We start from the raw sequence: 25,769 nt of genomic DNA, 5'->3' as shown, positions 1-25,769 counted from the left end.
CACTGCTCAAAAAAATAAAGGGAACACTTCACACTTCTGTGAAATCAAACTGTCCACTTAGGAAGCAACACTGATTGACAATACATTTCACATGCTGTTGTGCAAATGGAATAGACAACAGGTGGAAATTTTAGGCAATTAGCAAGACACCCCCAATAAAGGACTGGTTTTGCAAGTGGTGACCACAGACCACTTCTCAGTTCCTATGCTTCCTGGCTGATGTTTTGGTCACTTTTGAATGCTGGCGGTGCTTTCACTCTAGTGGTAGCATGAGACGGAGTCTACAACCCACACAAGTGGCTCAGGTAGTGCAGCTCATCCAGGATGGCACATCAATGCGAGCTGTGGCAAGAAGGTTTGCTGTGTCTGTCAGCGTAGTGTCCAGAGCATGGAGGCGCTACCAGGAGACAGGCCAGTACATCAGGAGACGTGGAGGAGGCCGTAGGAGGGCAACAACCCAGCAGCAGGACTGCTACCTCCGCCTTTGTGCAAGGAGGAGCAGGAGGAGCACTGCCAGAGCCCTGCAAAATGACCTCCAGCAGGCCACAAATGTGCATGTGTCTGCTCAAACGGTCAGAAACAGACTCCATGAGGGTGGTGTGGGGGTTGTACTTACAGCCCAACACCGTGCAGGACATTTGGCATTTGCCAGAGAACACCAAGATTGGCAAATTCACCACTGGCGCCCTGTGCTCTTCACAGATGAAAGCAGGTTCACACTGAGCACGTGACAGACGTGACAGAGTCTGGAAACGCCGTGGAGAACGTTCTGCTGCCTGCAACATCCTCCAGCATGACCGGTTTGGCGGTGGGTCAGTCATGGTGTGGGGTGGCATTTCTTTGGGCCGCCCAGCCCTCCATGTGCTCGCCAGAGGTAGCCTGACTGCCATTAGGTACTGAGATGAGATCCTCAGACCCCTTGTGAGACCATATGCTGGTGCGGTTGGCCCTGGGTTCCTCCTAATGCAAGATAATGCTAGACCTCATGTGGCTGAAGTGTGTCAGCAGTTCCTGCAAGAGGAAGGCATTGATGCTATGGACTGGCCCGCCCGTTCCCCAGACCTGAATCCAATTGAGCACATCTGGGACATCATGTCTTGCTCCATCCACCAACGCCACGTTGCACCACAGACTGTCCAGGAGTTGGCGGATGCTTTAGTCCAGGTCTGGGAGGAGATCCCTCAGGAGACCATCCGCCACCTCATCAGGAGCATGCCCAGGCATTGTAGGGAGATCATACAGGCACGTGGAGGCCACACACACTACTGAGCCTCATTTTGACTTGTTTTAAGGACATTACATCAAAGTTGGATCAGCCTGTAGTGTGGTTTTCCACTTTCATTTTGACTCCAAATCCAGACCTCCATGGGTTGATAAATTTGATTTCCATTGATAATTTTTGTGTGATTTTGTTGTCAGCACATTCAACTATGTAAAGAACAAAGTATTTAATAAGATTATTTCATTCATTCAGATCTAGGATGTGTTATTTTAGTGTTCCCTTTATTTTTTTGAGCAGTGTATAACTTTTTGGATGACATGGGTCCCATTATGCCTGGCGATGGTACAGTGGTTCTTCCTTTTAAAGTTGTGTCATACTGCAGCACAGCTTGTGGGGTGCCGCAGAATTCTATGGCACGTTAATTATCTGTCAGCCATTGTTGCCATTAATGCTAGTTTGACCACCAGAGGGCAACTTTGAGAAGCTAAGTTATTGAAATGACATGGAGCTGTAGGCCTAAGATTCCTGTTTACTGTTGCTGTTTTAGCGTAACTTACTTATTGGCATAAATACCTACTTTATAGGCCTAAATAAAGCATACACGTCATCCATGTCTTTAAATACAGTCAAGCATTTTAGTTATAAAACGAAATTTCAAAGGGAGCCTTGAATAATTAAACAATGAATAAACCGCAACATATCAGCTAAAGCGATTGAATTCACAAATGCATTTGAATGTTTTTAATATTGGCTGTACTAGTGACTTTAAAACTTGTTTTTGTTAGAACAGACTATACGGGATTGATTATAATTTATTTTTAAATTATTATAGTATTTGTTTGGTCATCATTTACAGTATATGTTGTGCTGTTTATACTGTTAGAAATGTAGCTTAATTAAATTGATTAATATTATGGTGTTTTTATTCTAAGAAAAACTCAAATGAATTTTAAAGTAGCCTACAATTGATTTCGGAAGTTTACATACACCTTAGCCAAATACATTTAAACTCAGTTTTTCACAATTCCTGACATTTAATCCTAGTAGATATTCCCTTTCTTAGGTCAGTTAGGATCACCACTTTATTTTAAGAATGTGAAATGTCAGAATTATAGTAGAGAGAATGATTTATTTCAACTTTTATTTATTTAATCACATTCCCAGTGGGTCAGAAGTTTACATACACTCAATTAGTATTTGGTAGCATTGCCTTTAAATTATTTAACTTCGGTCAAACGTTTCGGGTAGCCTTTCACAAGCTTCCCACAATAAGTTAGGTGAATTTTGGCCCATTCCTCCTGACAGAGCTGGTGTAACTGAGTCAGGTTTGTAGGCCTCCTTGCTCGCACACGCTTTTTCAGTTCTGCCCACACATTTGCTATAGGATTGAGGTCAGGGCTTTGTGATGGCCACTCCAATACAGTGGGGGGAAAAAGTATTTAGTCAGCCACCAATTGTGCAAGTTTTCCCACTTAAAAATATGAGAGAGGCCTGTAATTTTCATCATAGGTACACGTCAACTATGACAGACAAATTGAGAAAAAAATATCCAGAAGATCACATTGTAGGATTTTTAATGAATTTATTTGCAAATTATGGTGGAAAATAAGTATTTGGTCACCTACAAACAAGCAAGATTTCTGGCTCTCACAGACCTGTAACTTCTTCTTTAAGAGGCTCCTCTGTCCTCCACTCGTTACCTGTATTAATGGCACCTGTTTGAACTTGTTATCAGTATAAAAGACACCTGTCCACAACCTCAAACAGTCACACTCCAAACTCCACTATGGCCAAGACCAAAGAGCTGTCAAAGGACACCAGAAACAAAATTGTAGACCTGCACCAAAAATCCCAGAACCACACGGGGGGACCTAGTGAATGACCTGCAGAGAGCTTGGACCAAAGTAACAAAGCCTACCATCAGTAACACACTACGCCGCCAGGGACTCAAATCCTGCAGTGCCAGGCGTGTCCCCCTGCTTAAGCCAGTACATGTCCAGGCCCGTCTGAAGTTTGCTAGAGTGCATTTGGATGATCCAGAATAGGATTGGGAGAATGTCATATGGTCAGATGAAACCAAAATATAATTTTTTTGTAAAAACTCAACTCGTCGTGTTTGGAGGTCAAATAATGCTGAGTTGCATCCAAAGAACACCATACCTACTGTGAAGCATGGGGGTGGAAACATCATGCTTTGGGGCTGTTTTTCTGCAAAGGGACCAGGACGACTGATCCGTGTAAAGGAAAGAATTAATGGGGCCATGTATCGTGAGATTTTGAGTGAAAACCACCTTACATCAGCAAGGGCATTGAAGATGAAACGTGGCTGGGTCTTTCAGCATGACAATGATCCCAAACACACTGCCCGGGCAACGAAGGAGTGGCTTCGTAAGAAGCATTTCAAGGTCCTGGAGTGGCCTAGCCAGTCTCCAGATCTCAACCCCATAGAAAATCTTTGGAGGGAGTTGAAAGTCCGTGTTGCCCAGCGACAGCCCCAAAACATCACTGCTCTAGAGTAGATCTGCATGGAGGAATGGGCCAAAATACCAGCAACAGTGTGTGAAAACCTTGTGAAGACTTACAGAAAACGTTTGACCTGTGTCATTGCCAACAAAGGGTATATAACAAAGTATTGAGAAACTTTTGTTATTGACCAAATACTTATTTTCCACCATAATTTGCAAATAAATTCATTAAAAATCCTACAATGTGATTTTCTGGATTTATTTTTCTCATTTTGTCTGTCATAGTTGACGTGTACATATGATGAAAATTACAGGCCTCTCTCATCTTTTTAAGTGGGAGAACTTGCACAATTGGTGGCTGACTAAATACTTTTTTTCCCCACTGTACCTTGACTTTGTTGTTCTTAAGCCATTTTGCCACAACTTTTGAAGTATGCTTGGGGTCATTGTCCATATGGAAGACCCATTTGCAACCAATCTTTAACTTCCTGACTGATCTCTTGAGATGTTGCTTCAATATATCCACATAATTTTCCTTCCTCATGATGCCATCTATTTTGTGAAGTGCACCAGTCCCTCCTGCAGCAATGCACCCCCACAGCATGATGCTGCCACCCCCGTGCTTCACGGTTGGGATGGTGTTCTTCGGCTTGCAAGCCCTCGCCCTTTTTCCTCCAAACATAACGATGGTCATTATGGCCAAACAGTTCTATTTTTGTTTCATCAGACCAGAGGACATTTCTCCAAAAAGTACGATCTCTGTCCCCATGTGCAATTGCAAACCGTAGTCTGGCTTTTTTATGGCGGTTTTGGAGCAGTGGCTTCTTCCTCGCTGAGCGGCCTTTCAGGTTATGTCGATATAGGACTCGTTTTACTGTGGATATAGATAATTTTGTACCTGTTTCCTTCAGCATCTTCACAAGGTCCTTTGCTGTTGTTCTGGGAATTATTTGCACTTTTTGCACCAAAGTACGTTCATCTCTAGGAGACAGAACGTGTCTCCTTCCTGAGCGGTATGACGGCTGCGTGGTCCCATGGTGTTTATACTTGCATACTATTGTTTGTACAGATGAATGTGGTACCTTCAGGTGTTTGGAAATTGCTCCCAAGGATGAACCAGACTTGTGGAGGTCTACAATTTTTTATCTGAGGTATTGGTTGATTTTTGGGGGATTTTCCCATGATGTCAAGCAAAGAGGCACTGAGTTTGAAGGTAGGCCTTGAAATACATCCACAGGTACACCTCCAATTGACTCAAATGATGTCAATTAGCCTATCAGAAGCTTCTAAAGCCATGACATTATTTTCTGGAATTTTCCAAGCTGTTTAAAGGCACAGTCAACTTTGTGTATGTAAACTTCTGACCCACTGGAATTGTGATACAGTGAATTATAAGTGAAATAATCTGTCTGTAAACAATTGTTGGAAAATGACTTGTGTCATGCACAAAGTAGATGTCCTAACCGACTTGCCAAAACTATAGTTTGTTAACAAGAAATTTGTGGAGTGGTTGAAAAACGAGTTTTAATGTCTCCAACCTAAGTGTATGTAAACTTCCGACTTCAACTGTATGTAGGCCTCAGGGTTTCCGTGAGGAAAACTATGGCGCTGTACAATGTGACCAGTCGGGAGTAGGCCTAGGCTACTAAGTGGCTGCGAGTGAAGAGCAAAATAATCCTAACATTTCCACACCCTAATTGTAGGCTAACCAATACCCAAACGGAGATTTAGTGAAAATACAAATCTGATTGATTTATCAAGACCAGTCCCCATGCTTGTCTCAGAGCAGCGCGAAACGGTGCTGAAATAGTTGACCACATGCGGGTAGGCTATTGCTTCAAATCCTATTATAACAATTGCTGACTTTGGGTGTTTAGGTAAGCAACAATTTGTTGCCTTCATTAGCCAACTTAATTCCAATATTTCTGTCATTCAGTGATATTTTATCCCATAGTAATTTGTTATGGATCCATCCAGATGTGGTTAGAAAACAGTGCATTTGGTGGGCTATGCAAAAGAGATGGGAGAAGTGACATGCCTCGCAAACAGCTATTAACACATTTAAAGTCCCTAAACTCTATTGTCCTGCTGATAGCCCATCAAGGGTGGATGGCTTCTTTTGTATTCTTAAAAGAACTCCAGCACAGAGAAGATAAAGGACCCTTGAATGATTAAACAATGAATAAACCGCTTAATGTCGGCTAAAGCGATTGAATTCACAAATGCATTTGACTGTTTCTAATATTGGCCATCAGCCAAAAACACAGCATCTACCGTGGTAGAAATGTTATTGAATTCGATAAAAAAATGTTTTGTAAAGTTTTCAAAATGCATATGTTTATTAGGCTACTGTGCAGTGTTTTTAAATACAATACTCCTCCTACCCTTCTTCTTGATCTCCTTCTTGGCAAGAGTCTATTGTCCTGCTAATAGCCCATCATGGGTGGAAGGCTTCTTTTGTATTCCAATGTATTGAATGAATGTATTAATTATAGTAATTTACCATTCTCATTCACGGAGTGGAAACGTTGTTTGCAGAGGTCACAACCTGCTACACTTGTGAAAAACAATTAGAAAACATGTTTTCAAAATGCCTCCAGCTGTCCATCACTACTGTAAACTGAGAACTGTATTCTAAAAATAAAAACACAGCATCTACAGTGGTAAACATATATTATTGAAATCATTTTTTTTTTTTTTTTACAACTCTTTTAAAATGTATATGTTTATTAGGCTACTGTGCAGTCTGACAAAAACCAACAGGACAATGAGATGTTTACTGTAGCCTACATAGTAAAGATAGTAAAGTGCCTAATTCGTTACGTAAGGGAGAGCAGGCCATGTCCAGACTTTCTCTGTGACCTCAAGTACTCATTAACTCTGTCTTTCTTGTTTTTTCGGGTTGCATCACTCATGGACAGAAACTTCTGAGACACAGTATTAATGATGAACACTCAGAGGTTCACTGGTAAGCCACATTTGCCTCGAGATCCATCCCAGTTGGTATTCTGTGTCCACTTGTGGTATCTCTCTTCGGTTTTTTTGTGTGTGAAATTGCTTTATCCGACATTTTGCAGTTGCATGAGGCTTGGTGATCACAGAATCAGTAGGATATTAAACAAACACTCAAATAGGCAACAGAAGCAGGAACAGCATAGGGCTGAGTGACTCACTCCTTCCTGTCTTTCTTTCAAAATAAGTTATATTATTAAAATGGAGTCTGGTGCTCTGTAATGTGTGGATAGGCCACTGGGAGTAAACGGATACTGGACTGCACTCTGGTCAAAGAGTGATGACAGACACAGAAGCCCAGTCTAGGAGTTGAATGATGAACCAGAGGATACATGTGGTCTGTGTTCAGAGGGAAACAGGATAAAATAAAATTACTACAATGTAAATCCAATAAACAACATTACATTAAACAGTAATGTCAACAATCTCTACACACAATTGACAATAAGAGAAAAATAACACCATCATTCCTCTCAAGACAATTAACATTACAGTTACACCAACTGGTAGGCTAATTACACCATTGTACAAAATGGTAAGAGAACTGGTGAAGAAAGTTACCCCTCTACATACACCTTTCTTGTATTAGGAATGTTATGAAGGTGAAATAAGTATTTGTTCTGACTTACATTTGGTTAAAAATGCACAAATATCCCTGCAAATGAAAACGATCTGATCTCCACGAAAGCCAACCGAACTGAGAAATACGTTTTTGTTTTTTATACTAGCAAGTGGTTAACATGGTGAATAATCAAATAATAATTGGTAGGACACAACGAGTTTACCGGAATCTCTAAATGAAAATACTGGCAGATCAATAAAATGTCCGTGTATATCTAATTAAATGTAGAGAATTCTAAATTAATATCTAAGGGGCTTTTATACCATTATAATGCAGGGTTAATAATACATTAATATATTTGTAGGGGTTGATGCATTTTTCGTTAGGGCAAATCTGGTCTGTGATATTGAGTTAGAAATGTACATTGCAAGTTTTACCATTTTTGGCCTTTAGGCTACACTTTACAATAGAACTCAACTCTGACCGCAGCGTGTATCGGTAGTCTAAACTGTGGCACAAATTGGGGAATTTTTCACACCTAGCCGAGCTATTAGACTATCCTTTTGTAAATGAATGGAGGTGTGAATGTTTCAGTCAGTCTCTCTCCTATCACACTAGAGTCCTGCATCACGCAAAAAAAAAAAAATCAGCTGCCAGCTATTGTGAAAGAATACTTGTGGATCTTGTTGTTTTCCTCTATCGTTTCAAGAGGCCACCTGGTAATTGCATGGTTCTAAAGGATAAAGCGTCACCTTCAGATGGATGCATTGTTTCAGAGAGAAGCTGCGAGCCTGCGACCAGGCACGGCAGATTACATCCTTTTCCTGCACAGGAAATTTAAGAAATCCAGTGATGAATGGACTGTTTTCTAAGTTATTGTTTTAGTATATTTATTTGTTGTCTAATATTAGAAGGCTCTTTAAAGCGATTTGAGTTGTGAAAAAAAAAATACAGTGCCTTGCAAAACTATTCATCCCCCTTGCAGTTTTTCCTATTTCGTTGCATTACAACCTGTAATTTAAATTGATTTTTATGTAGATTTCATGTAATGGACATACACAAAATAGTCAAAATTGGTGAAGTGAAATGAAGAAAAAAAACTATCAAGCCCCTAAATAAGATCTGGTGCAACCAATTACCTTAAGAAGTCACATAATTAGTTAAATAAAGTCCACCTGTGTGCAATCTAAGTGTCACATGATCTCAGTATATATATATATATATATATATATATATATATATATATATATATATATATATATATATATATATATATATATATATACCTGTTCTGAAAGGCCCCAGAGTCTGCAACACCACTAAGCAAGGGGCACCACCAAGCATGCGGCACCATGAAGACCAAGAAGCTCTCCAAACAAGTCAGGGACAAAGTTGTGGAGAAGTACAGATCAGGGTTGGGTTATAAAAAAAAAATCTGGAACTTTGAACATCCCACGGAGCACCATTAAATCCATCATTAAAACCAGGCAAGGAGGGCATTAATCAGAGAGGCAACAAAGAGACCAAAGATAACCCTGAAGGAGCTGCAAAGCTCCACAGCGGAGATTGGAGTATCTGTCCATAGGACCACTTTAAGCCAAACACTCCACAGAGCTGGGATTTACGGAAGAGTGGCCAGAAAAATGACATTGCTTAAAGAAAAAAAGAAGCAAACAAGTTTGGTGGGAGACTCCCCAAACATATTGAAGAATGTACTCTCGTCAGATGAGACTAGAAAATGCTATATCTGGCGCAAACCCAAAACCTCTCATCACCCCGAAAACACCATCCCCACAGTGAAGCATGGTGGTGGCAGCATCATGCTCTGGTGATGTTTTTCATCGGCAGGGACTGGGAAACTGGTCAGAATTGAAGGAATGATGGATGGCGCTAAATACAAGGAAACCTGTTTCAGTCTTCCAGAGATTTGAGACTGGGACGGAGGTTCACCTTTCAGCAGGGCAATGACCCTAAGCATACTGCTAAAGCAACACGTGAGTTGTTTAAGGGGACACATTTAAACGTCTTGGAATGGCCTAGTCAAAGGCCAGACCTCAATCCAATTGAGAATCTGTGGTATGACTTAAATATTGCTGTACACCAGCGGAACCCATCCAACTTGAAGGAGCTGGAGCAGTTTTGCCTTGAAGAATGGGCAAAAATCCCAGTGGCTAGATGTGCCAAGCTCATAGAGACATACCCCAAGAGACTTGCAGCTGTAACTGCTGCAAAAGGTGGCTCTCATGCGCTCAAGGTGAACAGTCATGCATGCTCAAGTTCTGCTTTTTTGTCTTATTTCTTTGTTCGAAATTTGGTCAGAAGTATTAAAATCAACCAATGTCAGCCTTTAAATGCTTTATTATCCAAATGTTGAAAGTGCGTCTGGGCGACGCAGAAACAAAATGGAGTAGTCTAAACTGTGGCACAAATTGGGGGATTTTTCACATCTAGCCGAGCTATTAGACTCTCCTGTAAATTAATGGAGGTGTGAATGTACATTTCATGAATAAAATAAGTAGCTAAGGCCCCTCCCTATCCTCGCTGGACTCTCTTTCATTCAATTACTTCTTCACATTAGCAAAGAAGGACTCTGTGTTTCAGAAACTCACTTTATATAGTGGGTCTATCACTCTTTCACACTGTGGTAAATAAAGCCAGTTTGTTATTTAGAATGATTTATTTCACAAATTAAACATTAATCAGATGGAGAAGATGATAGCGTGAATAGTTCAGGGTATTCCCTCTTCAGGTATACCTCGGCTGTCTTTACTGTGTCGAATGTGAGTTCTCCGGTGTTGGTTCGAATCCACTGGGTAGCCGGGTGGTGTCAACCGTATGTCAGTCCAGACGGTCTCAGCAGCCTCTTGATTGAAGTGAATGCCATCCTTCTCTTCTGGAGTGCTATCGATATATCGGGAAAGATCATGATGTGGGATTCCCCAAACCGTATGCCCCCCCTTTGCTCTGGAGGCCTTGAGTATGCTGATGGTATCCTGGTAGCGGAGCAGCTTCATAACGAAAGCTCTGGGAGGCACTCCCTGACTGGGTAACCTTCTCTGCTGTGTACGGTGAGCCCTTTCGATTTCAATTTGGTGAGCTGAGGTGGATAGGTCCAGTAGCTTGGGTAGCCATTCCTGTAAGAATGCAACTGCACTGCATCCTTCAACTAACCTCTGGGAAGCTTTTGATCCTGAGATTGCTTCGCCACTAAAAATGATTTAGTACATCAATCTATTCCTCTAGCTTGAATATTTAGCCCTCTAGTTTCTTGTTAGGTTCCTCCACATGTTTGCGTACATCCACAATTGCGGTGTCATCGTCAGAGTGCTTGGTTTCCAACTAGGTTTAACTACACACTTGTGGCCTGCTGGTCTTGGTGTAGCTTTTGTATGTTTTCATCCACTTTTTTAGGTCAGGCAGATATGGTATCTTCTATTTGAATGATGGCCTTATCCATCTCCCTCTTGAACCAGGCAGGCGCTGCCTAATTGTCCGTCTTTGACGGGGAGGTAGTTGAGGGTTTAGGAAGGTCTGTCTTTTTAGGAGGCATCTTATTTTGTAGCTGGTAAGCGAGTTATGTCTACTTGCTTTTTTAGTAGGTTAACAGCAGGAATGTGATTGAAAAACAACATTATGTATACATTTCTCAAATCGTCCTCTCAGTGTGCCGCCATTTCCGGTCCCCATTTCAGAAATGTTTTTCAGTCCCATAAAAAACACAACAAGGCACCTATGCAAAGCATTAACTCTGTCACTCAGAAACATATTCTAGTGTCTGTCTGCCAGCTGAAAATCTTTGCCAGTGTGTGTGCGTGTGAAGGTAACCTGGCCCTCCCCCTCCGAAGCTTAGGCTACTGTAGCCTACTGACGCTACAAGTATGATGGATTAACTTTTTCAATGCTAGTTACCAAATAAAATGTAATGGAATTTGTCACATGCTTCATAAACAACAGGTGTAGACTGACAGTGAAAAGCTTCCCAACATTGCAGAGGGAAAACTTTATAATAGAAAAATTATAACGATAAATAAATATACAATGAGTAACAATAACCTGACTATATACACCAGGTACCAGAACCGAGTCGATGTGCAGGGGTACGAGGTAATTGAGGCAGATATGTACATATACTGTAGGTTGGGATAAAGTGACTAGGCAACAGGATAGATAAACAGTAACAGCAGCGTGTGATGCGTAAAAGAGTTAGTGCAAAAATAGTCAATTCAGATTATCAATAACTACCTGGACTAACTATTTAACTAACTATTTAGCAGTCATATGGCTTGGGGGTAGAAGCTGTTCAGGGTCTTGTTGGTTCCAGAGTTGATGCATCGGTACCGCTTGCGTGCGGTTAGCAGACAGGAGAGTCTATGACTTGGGTGGCTGGAGTCTGTGACAATTTTAAGGGCCTTTATCTGACTCCGCATGGTATAGAGGTCCTAGGTGGCATTGAGCTCGGCCCCAGTGACGCACTGGGCCGTATGCACTACCCTCTGTAGCGCCTTGTGGTCAGCTGCCAAGCAGCCAGTCAAGATGCTCTCAATGGTGCAGCTGTATAACTTTTTGAGGATCTAAGGGCCCATATCAAATCTTTTCAGCCTCCTGAGGGGGAAGAGGCATTGTCATACCCTCTTCACGAGTGTGTTGCTGTGTGTGGACTAGGGCTGTGGCGGTCATTACATTTCTTCAGCCGGTGATTGTCAAGCAAATAACTGCCGGTCTCACGGTAATTGACCGGCAATTAACATAAGCACATTTAGCATCTCCTGACTTCCATGCATAGCATACGAGCCACAGATGCAGACCTTTGGAACATCTATATTTAAAAAAGTATAATAAATCCATGTAATATAGCCTAACCATCACAATAAATCCATGATATATTTTAGACACGTCTAAAAAAAACATGATATGAAGAAAATGTAGTTTATTTCAGAAGAACATAATAGCATACTCTGAGTTGTCCTTATCTTAGGCCCTGATCTGTCTATGCCATTATGGCTATGGGCTACACTAGTTCATTTAACAGACAAGATTAGCTTAGAATTCCGTGGCATTATTTTATATTGTTTTATAGTATGAAGAATACAATTGAACATAGCTGAATAAAATAGAAAGGATATTTTCTCCAAACGATTTGAGGGAGTGCGCACGTGACTATTCTGTGTTGAGCGGTTAACAAAGAAATAGGTACTCCTATATGCTTCATTTAGAGTTATTTATGTAACTTTAGTAGTAATACAAACGTTGGGCTATATGTTTTGATTTTCAATACATTCTAAGGTTGCATGATGCGACTCTAATGATGATTTAAAAAAAAAAAGTTGCATGAAAGGCATGAGCTCTGCTTAGTTTTTGCGCAGGCTGTACACATTTCATCAGTCTCTCATTCACAATTTGAAAAGCACTTGATAATGCCTCAAATTTCCCGGCTGCATCCCCTTTGTGTGGCCGTAATGCCCCCTGCCTGTTTGATGGATCGTCGGAAGGCGTAGCGGGATTTCTTATAAGCGCCCAGATTAGTGTCCCACTCCTTGAACACGGCAGCTCTAGCCTTTAGCTCAGTGTGGAGGTTGCTTGTAATCCATGGCTTCTGGTTGGGATATGTACGTACAGTCACTGTTGGGACGACGTCGTCGATACACTTATTAATGAAGCCGGTGACTGATGTGGTAAACTCCTGAATGCCATCGGATGAATCCCGGAACATATTCCAGTATGTGCTAGCGAAACAGTCCTGTAGCTTAGCTTACCCCATATGTAACTCTGTGTTGTTTTTATTGCACTACTTTGCTTTATCTTGGCCAGGTCGCAGTTGTAAATGAGAACCTGTTCTCAACTGGCTTACCTGGTTAAATAAAGGTGAAATAAAAAAATAAAATAAAAAATTAGCATCCACTTCATCGTAGCACTTCCATATTGATCGCATCACTGGTACTTCCTGTTTGAGTTTTTGCTTGTATGCAGGAATCAGGAGGATAGAGTTATTGTCAGATTTGCCAATTTGAGGGCAAGCTTTGTATGCGTCTCTGTGTGTGGAGTAAAGGTGAACTAGAGTTGTTTTGCCTCTAGTTGCACTGGTGACATGCTGGTAGAAATGATGTAAAACTGGATTTCAAAATTCATACATTAAAGTCACCTGCAACCAGGATCGTCGCCTCTGGGTAAGCATTTGCTTCTTTGCTTATGGCCCTTTACAGCTCATTGAGTGTGGTCTTAGTGCCAGCATTGGTTTGTGGTGGTAAATAGACAGCTACGAAAAATATAGATGAAAACTCTCCTGGAAAATAGTAGTTTATTCTCCAGTGATTGCACGTCCGCCAATAGAACGGAGGGTAGAGGCAATTTATCCACTCTCCGATGTAGTCTCGTCAGGTATCCCGCACACCTGCCTCTATAGCGGCGTCTCCTCCTTCTTCGAGTGTCGGGGATTTGGGCATGGTTCGGTATAATCAGTATGTCTTTCGCCTCCGACTCATTGAAGTCCAAATTGAGGTTATTGAATCGCTGTTCTGATGTCCAGAAGCTCTCTTTGGCGGAAACATTATGTCAAAAAAATTAAGATCAGCAGGGGAAAGAAATACACAAAATAGCACAATTGGTCGCTATTACCCCCAGTGCCATTCTGTGTTGTAATCCAATGTTTCACATTGGATTTATTAACTACAAAAAGGTAAGACGTCTTTAAACTCTGGAGCTGCTCTGCACACACAAGCTTGTTAGCTAGTTACCTAGCTAGCTCTAGTCCAACTTTAAGCCAACTCTCAGAAGTTCAAAGACAATCAAAGTTCCTCCATAGAAGCCACTCCTCCGTAGGTATAATTTGTTGGGCCTAATTCAGAAATTGCATGTCATAACAAGTCCCAGCGCATCAAGCCAAGCCTTCTTCTCCACCCTCTCACTCTCTCCCCACCTGCAAAATTTCAGTCGCATCTCGTGCCCTACACTTGTCTGTCCATCGCACATGTAAACAACTATAGCCTAGGCAGCCGATAGCATCCATGCACTTCCGGCTAAAACAACTATAGCTTGCCCGCTCCATAGCAAGCTGCTCTATCCGCACTGATTGGTGAAGTAATTTAATGTCGAGCTAATGAAAAAATATGTTGATTACAGAGGTTTTAAAAGGAACAATATAAACTGGTTCTGAACTTTACTTTGCAGGTTGGAACAGTGGAACAGAACGGATAAAAGAATGCTTCTGCTCAGAACGAAACAATTGGAAAATAATTTCAGTTCCATCCCCTGGTTGCTCCTCTGATAAGGTGCAGTTTTACAGCAATTTTTCTGCAATTCTAAAAATGTTGCCATAGGGCAGAGAGAAATGTTTGCAGGTTTTTAATTTGATATCTTAGTGAGAGTGGCTAAGAAAATCAATGGGGGCCCCCCAGTTGGTAAATTGACCATGATTAGAAAGCTGGCCATGCGGTCTACGGTGAGGTGGTCAAAGACTTACCACGCTAAGATGAACAGGCACTCCAGGATCAGGGATGGGGAGTGTGTGGAGTGACTCCAGGAGCTCTCGCCACTGACTCTCCTGAAACACACACAAAAACATACACGTACAATCTCACAGAATGCACCACAAGAACCCCAGTATCAATAGCAACTGTCACAGGAACAAAATGTTTATGTGAGCAAAATAGCTAACAATATCACCTCCTTAAATTATGGATCCTCTGAGGAAAGAACCAATAGCCTATGGCAGGGATGGGCAACTTTGATGGGGGTGGGGGCCACAAAAAATCTGAATTCATCATGAGGGGCTCGCGGGTCTGCGTACCCACATACATACCCACACATGCAGTCAGAGCCGGCCCTAGCCGTTTGACCCCCCCCACACCAAGTGAGAAAAAATATATAGCGGCCCTCAATTTCACAGTGTAGAGAAAAAAGTTTGAGATAATTTCCTGCAATTCTACACATTTTGCCTAGAGAAAATGTTGGAGTTTTAAAGGAAGTTTGCTGCAATTCTACACATTTACCATGGGACTGAGAGAAGATTTGGTAATTTTATAACTAATTATATGCAATTCTACTCATTTTGCCATTGGGCGGAAAGAAACATGTGCAATATTACCACAAATTGCCTGCAATTCCGCTCACTTTGCCATAGAGTGGAGATAAACATTTGCAGTTTTGAATATGATATCTGAGTGAGAGTGGTTAACAAAATCAATGGGGGCCTGTCATGCCAAATAGTGTCCCCCTGCCAAAAAGTGCACCCCCCCCCCCCCCCCTAGATACATATTTACCTCAGCCTGCCTAGTCAGCTAGCTAGCTAGCCAGACAGTTTTATTTAGCTAACATTATCTAGCTAGCTAACTGTTATTGTAGCTTTCTGTTTGTAAGTAGCTTGCTCATTAATGGCATCCCTCAAGGAGATTTTATTTTATCTTTCCAACCAGGCGAAGTACTATGAAGGCACCACTGATCTCAACAAGAGGTGCAACATTCGTAGGGGGCAGAGAAATTCACAATTCAGGGTAACATTAAGCAGTTAATTTATATTACTGTTAGAAGGAAAATGGTTGTTAAATGGTTGTACATAAATCATTCCAGTTATCTAACTAGCTAGTTGGTCATCTAGCTACAGTGGGGAGAACAATTATTTGATACACTGCCGATTTTGCAGGTTTTCCTACTTACAAAGCATGTAGAGGTCTGTAATTTTTATCATAGGTACACTTCAACTGTAAGAGATGGAATCTCATTGTATGATTTTTAAGTAATTCATTTGCATTTTATTGCATGACATAAGTATTTGATCACCTACCAACCAGTAAGAATTCCGGGTCTCACAGTCCTGTTAGTTTTTCTTTAAGAAGCCCTCCTGTTCTCCACTCATTACCTGTATTAACTGCACCTGTTTGAACTCGTTACCTGTATAAAAGACACCTGTCCACACACTCAATCAAACAGACTCCAACCTCTCCACAATGGCCAAGACCAGAGAGCTGTGTAAGGGCATCAGGGATAAAATTGTAGACCTGCACAAGGCTGGGATGGGCTACAGGACAATAGGCAAGCAGCTTGGTGAGAAGGCAACAACTGTTGGCGCAATTATTAGAAAATGGAAGAAGTTCAAGGTGACGGTCAATCACCCTCGGTCTGGGGCTCCATGCAAGATCTCACCTTGTGGGGCATCAATGATCATGAGGAAGGTGAGGGATCAGCCCAGAACTACACGGCAGGACCTGGTCAATGACCTGAAGAGAGCTGGGACCACAGTCTCAAAGAAAACCATTAGTAACACACTACGCCGTCATGGATTAAAATCCTGCAGCGCACGCAAGGTCCCCCTGCTCAAGCTAGCGCATGTCCAGGCCCGTCTGAAGTTTGCCAATGACCATCTGGATGATCCAGAGGAGGAATGGGAGAAGGTCATGTGGTCTGATGAGACAAAAATTGAGCTTTTTGGTCTAAACTCCACTCGCCGTGTTTGGAGGAAGAAGAAGGATGAGTACAACCCCAAGAACACCATCCCAAGCGTGAAGCATGGAGGTGGAAACATCATTCTTTGGGGATGCTTTTCTGCAAAGGGGACAGGACGATTGCACCATATTGAGGGGAGGATGGATGGGGCCATGTATCGCAAGATCTTGGCCAACAACCCCCTTCCCTCAGTAAGAGCATTGAAAATGGGTCGTGGCTGGGTCTTCCAGCATGACAACGACCCGAAACACACAGCCAGGGCAACTAAGAAGTGGCTCCGTAAGAAGCATCTCAAGGTCCTGGAGTGGCCTAGCCAGTTTCCAGACCTGAACCCAATAGAAAATCTTTGGAGGGAGCTGAAAGTCCGTATTGCCCAGCGACAGCCCAGAAACCTGAAGGATCTGGAGAAGGTCTGTATGGAGGAGTAGGCCAAAATCCCTGCTGCAGTGTGTGCAAACCTGGTCAAGACCTACAGGAAACGTATGATCTCTGTAATTGCAAACAAAGGTTTCTGTACCAAATATTAAGTTCTGCTTTTCTGATGTATCAAATAATTATGTCATGCAATAAAATGCAAATTAATTACTTAAAAATCATACAATGTGATTTTCTGGAGTTTTGATTTAGATTCCGTCTTTCACAGTTGAAGTGTACCTATGATACAAATTACAGAACTCTACATGCTTTGTAAGTAGGAAAACCTGCAAAATTGGCAGTGTATCAAATACTTGTTCTCCCCACTGTATACATTTAGTTATACGTCTGTCAAATGATGTATCTAGCTATAAGTTAACCCTGATCAATCAAATGGAAAGGTGTAAGTAATTATGGTAAAATCAACTGCCCTTAACTAGGTGTCTTCGCTAGACAGAGAGAGACCCATACAGAGAGAGAGAGGAAGAAAGTGAGAAAGAAAGTGACAGATGGAGAGAGAGAGGTGGGAAGAGAGAGAAACAGAAAGAGAAAGACAGGAGTGCAAATTTACTAAGACTTTAGTATTTCAACAACTGTTGTCTTCCAACTTGTTAGGCAATCATTTGTACCTACGGGGGAAGGATGGCCAGCCACACAGGAGGGTGATTTTCACTACGGAGGAGGAGGAGGAGGCCGTGCTGACCGAGATGCATGCTGGACATTTTGGAGTGAAATGCATGATTGCCAAAATCAACCTACGCTTCTTCTGGCGGGGATTGTCAAGGATGTGGACAGCTGGGCAAGTGAAATAACCTTTTGTTTATCAATAACATGCTATTATATCTGAAATATTATGATTTTGATTAATGTCATATCAGAGCGCACACAGTGTTTCAATTTGTCACACTGTGCTTATAGGTCAGTACCTGTCTAGCCTGCCAGAAGTTTGAGAGGGTGAAGACTGTGGCGCCGGAGTTGAAGCCTTCACGAAATCCAGGAATGGCAACTGCTGGTGTCTGACCCATTAAGGTCAGTAAAGGAAGAGAATGTGTTTAACTCTAAATTCCCTTCTGTAACCCTATTAAAAAGGGTGCTTGGAACCAAAAATCGATTTTCATGTTGTATGATACCCATCAAGGACAAGACTGGAGAGGCCACATCCAAGGCGATGATGCACATCTTCAACACCCACGGTGCTCCTGAAGTCATCTTGAGTGACCGAGGTCGTGAACTCTGGAACAAGGTAATAATATTATAGGCTATATTTTGTCAACAACTATATAAATAGCCAAGTTTATTTACTGATGTACAGTTTTCTTTAGACCAACATAGCATTGTTTGAGGACCGGGTCTCCGCTGCATACGGTGACCAATGGTTTGTTTTACTTTTTTTACAATTCATTTTTATTGTTTTTTTTATGGTACATAATCAGACATATTTTAATATATTTCATTGTCAATAGATATCCCTTTCCTACCCCCTCCTCCAGGTTTGGTTGAATGGACCAACCAGACCCTCAAAACTGCCATGGGTAAGTCCCTTGACGGGTACCAGGAACGGTGGGAGGACAACCTGAAGGTAATTATCTTTGCACACAACAGCATTGTCCAGGCCTCCACCAAGTACTTGCCCTATCGCCTGCTGTACGGCCGGGAGCCGCAGCTGGTGGCATGAGATAAACAATGCAATTGTATATACAATTATATCAAATTATTGCATATACTGCAGTCATTCAAATTTGTGATTGACTTAATGTGTTATTGTTTGTCTATTGCTATTTTTGAATGACATACTTTTAGATCACTGAAACTCCACCTGATGTGGTGGAAGTTGACTAACCAGATCAGAATGCCTTTGAGGACCATGTTCAGGCAGGGCTGATAAGGACGTGGAGGTTTTTGACCAGGTAAAAATGATTGTCAGCTGTTAATATAATTTTTGGCCCTCCAAGAGATATATTTGCATTTATTTCTGTCATCAATCAAGGTGAGACTGAACATCGACAAGGCGCAGGATAAGCAGAAGGAGAGCTACCGGAGGAGAATCAAGAAGGGGACCAAGTGCTTCAACATCCGGGCGAATTACTTGGAAGAAGGACGAAAGGAAGGCGAGACCTGGGAAACCTCATTGCTCTTTTGCTCCTAGCTGGGGTCGTCATCCGTTAAGGTGAATATAAAAAATCTCAGATAATAACTATTTTAATTTGCACAACAAATAACCTGAAGCTAGTTTTAGTTTTCCTAACACTGACATTTTTCTCTTTGTCTTCATAAGGGTTACCTCGGTGGAAGCCAACAATCTTCTTCAGTTGGAGCAGTTGGACGGTCGACCACTGAAAGCCCTGACGCCCTACACTTTGGTGAAGCCCGTGAGACAAAGTATGTTAAGCTTTGGGTGAAATTTGAGAAAGCAAGAAATGGTAGTTATGCTGAGCTCATAAAAATGTACATCTTCAATTTACCTCTCTAAATGACTTTAGGACCATCGACTGTCCGAGCCACCCAGGAGGTATCCCATCCACCAGAGCCAGTGAGTTCAGATCAGTCTGATTCTCTGTGCTTTGAGTCGGAAGGGGACCAGCTTGAGGTAGGCTATACTTTCCAAAACTATTGAAAGTATAACACTGCACTAATCCATCAAATGTTCTCACAGGTGGCTTGTGTCGGACTGGAGGAACGGGCAGGAAAGTCCAGTCACTTGACTAGAAGACACTAGTGAGGTTCTCGTCACTAGTATCCAACAGGGGGAAGGTAAGGCCAGCTGCTCTCTGTGGCCGGATGGAGGACCTTCGGGGGGGTCATTCTTCTGTCACACTTCTGGTTAGACAATTTTACAATTGATCATGCTCAAGCTCTTTTGCAGTTGCAGCATCCAGAAGTAGGAGGCCTCCTCGCAGTGGGCGGCATGATCAATTGTAAAATTGCTGTCAGCAGTACCAATACTGGCCCAGGAGTTTGTCCAGAGCATCGCCATGCTGTCAGCAGTACCAACACTGGCCCAGGGGTTTGTCCAGAGCACCGCCATGCTGTCAGCAGTACCAACACTGGCCCAGGGGTTTGTCCAGAGCACCGCCATGCTGTCAAGCAGGACCAACACCGGCCCAGGGGTTTGTCCAGAGCAACACAATGCTGTCAGCAGTACCAACACTGGCCCAGGGGTTTGTCCAGAGTATCGCCGTGCTGTCAGCAGTACCAACACTGGCACAGGGGTGTGTCCTGACAGTCAATCTCAAGGCTAACCACTGGGTCACAGTAAGTAACCTTCACTGCCAGGTAGGTACCCCAGAGTTTCTCTCACAACTCACCCTTCACTTATCTTTTCCAGGGACCTCTGTGACTGTGGAGTGGCCAGCAGTCCAGCAGCAGAAAGGGGGTACAGATTGTGGGCTGTCTGCTATTGCAAACAGTCTTACTCTCTGCAGAGATGAGGAACCATCCATGGCACAATACCATCAGAAATCCACGAGAAAACATATTTTCTCTTGTTTTCAGGCTGGGCACCTGGCACCATTTCCCAGTCCCGATTCCAGTCCCCATCCTGGGTCCAGGCCTCGCTAGGTGTCCACACCCTATACAACAGAGGTCAGCGTCCACTTCTTCTGTCGGAAATATGTGAGAGAAGGTAAGGAGGTGGCCCAGTGCAGGAGATGCGGCAAGCATTTTCATGTGTCTTGTTTATCTCATGTCGTCAATGTGCGTGAATTTGTCTGTCCATCGTCCGTTTTGTCTGATGTTTTCCCCTTCACTGCTTGGCCGGCTCCCCACCTCAAGACGATAGGTATTTTATATATGTAAATTGTATGTTATTGTAAATAACCATAATAATCATTTTGTAATATTGTTTTTAAGTTGTATAAAGATGTGTTTTCTTGCAGACATTGGCTGTGAAGTTGGTAAGTTGGTTGGTAAGTATATAGTACATGTATCTGTCTTGTATTGCAAGTAACATTTACAGCATGTACATATTTGTATATTTTTCCATATGTTTGCTGGTAAATATTTGAAACTTGCAGGAATTGGCTGCAAATGTATACATTTGCATACTAAATGTATTAATTGTAAGTTAAATTTTCAATTGACTGAAATTAACTGTTCAGTTTCCCTGTTCCTTATTGGTCCTTAACCCCTTCTCCCTAGCCATTAATCTTTTGTGCCCAATTCCAAACTTTAGGCCAGGGTTAGTATGGAATTGGACATTTGTTTCTAGTTAGTGTTTGCATATCTGGAGGTTCTAGATTTGTGTACGTAATATGTCAGAAGTGTCCTGGAGCCCATTACACAGCAGGGTGGAGTCATCACCATATTGCTACACCTATCCAAGCCCCATCAGGTCAAACACTAAAAAAGATAGTGTAGGGGGTTAAAGGCCTGAATTAAACTGGGTAACAAAATATATAATTTAAATAAATTAAAATCTCTCGGCCTGTACCTTGACGTGGTGAGAGGGCTTCCAACTAAACCAGGCCCATGTTATTGAAAATTGAGTATCCTTTCTGTTTGCTTTTCCATCCCATCACCCGACTGAGACAAGTGACAGGAAGAACTAGCTGCAGCACCTGTCTCTAGATTCTGCCTCTTCACTCTCTCCTCATCCTTTAACTCTTTCTCTCCTCTCCCTCCAGATGAAATTCTGCATCTAGTGACGTCTGATTGCCCAACAATCTGACCATTCATCCCATCCCCTCCTCCATCTCATTACATCATCTAAAGCTACTGTTATTGTCATGTTGTCATTATCTGTTAATAAAGTTTGCTAGCCGTATCATACTGGGCACATAATATGTGAGATACACAGATGAACTAAAAACACTAGCACTGCAAACACTCAGAACAAAGAGAGCAGCAGTGTATGGACTTCAAGTCCCCCTTCCTAGACTGGCTGCCTGTTGAGAACAAGTGACAGGCAGAACCTTCCAACCACACAGCACCCACCTCTCCATTCCACACACCAGAATTAAGTATTTCAGTCTGATTGCCATGTGAGTGTACAAAAGTTGGAAAAATGTTTTATGACACGCCTGTACCACAAAAATATGAAAGTTTATATATTTAAATCGTAAATATTGCCAGCTTGGTTTTCACAGCTGTTTCACAAGGTGTTCATTGCTGTAAATTGTAACGTATCCCTTGATGGTATTTGTTAGTTCAACATGATTCATTGTTGTATCCTAGGACCTATAATATGTACATATATATTCTACCACAGGGGTGTACTAATGAGCTATGCGAGATAGAAAAATAATGAATCATAATAGAGGACAACTGAAATAATATTAGAAAAAACAAGGGAAGGGAAGCTCAAAATAAAAACATGCCAGCCAGACAAGCCAGTGTATGAATCAAGCTGATTTGCATATTAATGAATTACTTTGTGATCTGTAAGGTAAGTAACATTAATGTGTCAAGCAGATTACACGTTTTCTTTGCTATTTCCGAAACCTAGCAACGTTTAAGACATTGATTTCATGTTGTGGAAATGTTAACAAGGTACCCAAAAGTGGTTTGAAGTAATGTTTTCATCTTATTAGCGAAACAAAACTAATTCAAACAGCAAAAATTATCGCGGAAATCTGCTTTGTTTAACATAGCGGGGATGAAAAGAATGTCATTTAGGCTGTAATAATCACCAAAATTCGACACATTAGGTCATCACACCGTTGATATAGCAACGGACGCTAATAGTTTATTGAATCCCATTGTTACGCAGAGGGGGACACTTTTGAGTGACTGTCAGTGACTGATATAACAAGAGAAAAACTGCAGATACACAACCACATTCTAAAACTGCACCTTGTGTATTCTACTATTCTAACTCTCAACATTAACTTGAGACCCCGACTGAGTTTTCTTTCTTTCTTAAAAAAAAAAAAAAATCATCCGCGGGCCTACAAAATGCGGGCCACAGGCAGCCAGTTGCCCATCCCTGGCCTATGGTATCCATTTTACAACATACTCCCAGTATATTGTACCTCATCAACAAAACTTCTCTTTATCCTGTTAATGGCTAAACAAAAACCAAATACTATTTGATGTGGATTCCTTAGACAAATGTGTGATGTCTGGAATAATTATTATGCTACAGTATACTCTCTGTTCACTATCTCCCAGGTATAGGGCTTTGTCTGAGTGCTGAGAGCACAGCGAATTAGAAACATAAACAACAATCCTGCAGGGCTGAGGACTGAACAGCTGTTCGCCAAAGTGCTCTGAATGCATTACTAAAAATACCGGAGTGCCTGTCGATTAAACTCATGCCTTATTCAAGTATTTTTTTGGACAATACACTTTTCACATCAGTATCACTACGTGTGCGGAGAGTAATATGTTTGTTAATATGTTGAGTAGTAATAATAATATTTTATTATTATAGCATTACAGTAAACAGAAAAAGTTGCAGGGGAAATTAGAGTTAAATGTCAATCCATCTCTTTTCTTTTCAAAAGAGGAAAGAAAAGATTAGGAAAAAAACTGTTGCCAGAAGAGAGAGTGGGTGAGAGATGTTTGCCAGTAGGGTGGCAGCTCTGACAGAGGGGACACCACTTTAATATGAGATGGGATTGGCTGTCACCAAAAACACAGGCAAAGACAAAGACGAAGAAAGCTGACAAAGTCTTTCTCCTGCAGTGAACATCGCTGTCTGTCTCTACCTACCTACAGAGCCTTCAGAAAGTATTCACACTCCTTGACTCCACATTTTGCTGTTACAGCCTGAATAAAAAAATGTCCGACACACAATTACCCATAATGTCAAAGTGGAATTACATTTTTCAAAATGTTTACATATTAATTAAAAATGAAAATCTGAAATGTCTTTAGACAATAAGTATTCAACCCCTTTGTTTTCGCAAGCCTAAATAAGTTCAGGACTAAACATTTGCTAAACAAGTCACATAATAAGTTGCATGGACTCACTCTGGTTGCAATACTAGTGTTTAACATGATTTTTGAATGACTACCTCATCTCTGTAAGGTCCCTCAGAAGAGCAGTGAATTTCAAACACATATTTAACCACAAAGACCAGGGAGATTTTCCAATGCCTCACAAAGGAGGACACATATTGGTAGATGGGTAAAAAATTAAAAAAGAAGACACTGAATATCCCTTTGAGCATGGTGAAGTTATTAATTACACTTTGGATGGTGTATCAATACACCCAGTCACTAAAAAGATACAGGCGTCCTTCCTAACTTAGTTGCTGGAGAGGAAGGAAACAGCTCAGGGATTTCACCATGAGGTCAATGGTGGCTTTTAAACAGTTACAGAGTTTAATGGCTGTGATGGGAGAAAACTGAGAATAAATCAACAACATTGTAGTGACTCCAAAATACTAACCTTATTGACAGAGGGAAAAGAAGGAAGCCTGTACAGAATAAACATATTCTAAAACATGCATCATGTTTGCAACAAGGCAAAAAAAGTGGCAAAGCAATTACATTTTTGTCCTGAATACAAAGTAAAACATTTCGGGCAAATCCAATAGAACACATTACAGAGTACCACTCCTCATATTTTCAAGCATAGTGGTGGCTGCATCTTGTTATGGGTATGCTTGTAATCGTTAAGGACTGGGGAGTGTTTCAGGAAAATAAATAAATAGAATGGTGCTAAGCACAGGCCAAATCCTAGGGGAGAACCTGGTTCAGTCTGCTTTCCACCAGACACTGGGAGATTAATTCACCTTTCAGCAGGACAATAACCTAAAACACAAGGCCAAAGTTCCTTACTAAGAAGACAATGAATGTTCGAGTTACAGTTTTGACTTAAATGTACTTGAAAATCTATGGCAAGACCTGAAAAGGGTTGTCTAGCAATGACCAACAACCAATTTGACAGAGCTTAAAGAATTTCGAAAAGAATAATGGGCAAATGTTGCACAATCCAGGTGTGGAACACTCTTAGAAATGTACCCAGAAAGACTCACTGTTGTAATCGCTGCCAAAGGTGCTTCTACAAAGTATTGAATCAGGGGTGTGAATACTTTTTCATTCTCAATAAACGTGCAAAGATGTAAAAAATATTTTCACTTTGTCATTATGTGGTATTGTGTGTAGATGGGTGACATTTAAAAACATATTTAATCCATTTTGAATGCAGGCTGTAACATAACAAAATAAATCAAGGGGTATGAATACTTTCTGAAGGCACTGTACTCTGATTAAGGCCAAAAGCCGAAACTTTTTTTATTAACTTCCACTGTCGTTCAAGAGTTGCTGAATCTCCTCTCTACCTAACTCAATCAAATTCAATCAAATGTATTTAATAAACCCCTTTTACATCAACAGTTGTGATCTATCACCATCAACAAGGTTCACCCTAACCACAATTATCACTATAATTGAAAACAAATCAAATACATTTTTATTGGTCGTGTGCACATATTTTGCATATGTTATCGCGGGTGTAGCAAAATGCTTATGTTCCTATCTCCAACAGAGCAGTAATATCTAACAATACATGCAAATGCAACAAATAAAAATAAAGAAATATAGAAATATTAGAATGAGCAATGTCAGAGTCCAGAAAATAAATATATATGTACAGTGAGGGAAAAAAGTATTTGATCCCCTGCTGATTTTGTACGTTTGCCCACTGACAAAGACATGATCAGTCTATAATTTTAATGGTAGGTTTATTTGAACAGTGAGAGACAGAATAACA

General features: G+C 41.4%; 1 protein-coding gene across 1 annotated transcript in view; it reads right to left on the bottom strand.

Annotated features, from left to right (window-relative positions):
* The window catches only part of LOC311099362 (DENN domain-containing protein 1A-like), a gene marked incomplete at its 3' end in the record, with an annotated part of 209,290 nt that overhangs the window by 37,998 nt on the left and 145,523 nt on the right, over positions 1 to 25,769 (bottom strand). Inside the window, exon 7 of the mRNA XM_084140078.1 lies at positions 14,718 to 14,798. Coding sequence (XP_083996204.1) covers positions 14,718 to 14,798 — 81 coding nt within the window. The remainder of the gene's footprint in view (positions 1 to 14,717; positions 14,799 to 25,769) is intronic.

Source organism: Coregonus lavaretus, assembly GCF_964263955.1.
Source record: "Coregonus lavaretus genome assembly, chromosome: 24".
Lineage (NCBI taxonomy): Eukaryota > Metazoa > Chordata > Actinopteri > Salmoniformes > Salmonidae > Coregonus > Coregonus lavaretus.
Note: the sequence above shows the minus strand (reverse complement) of the source record. Positions and strands in the feature narration are given on the sequence as shown.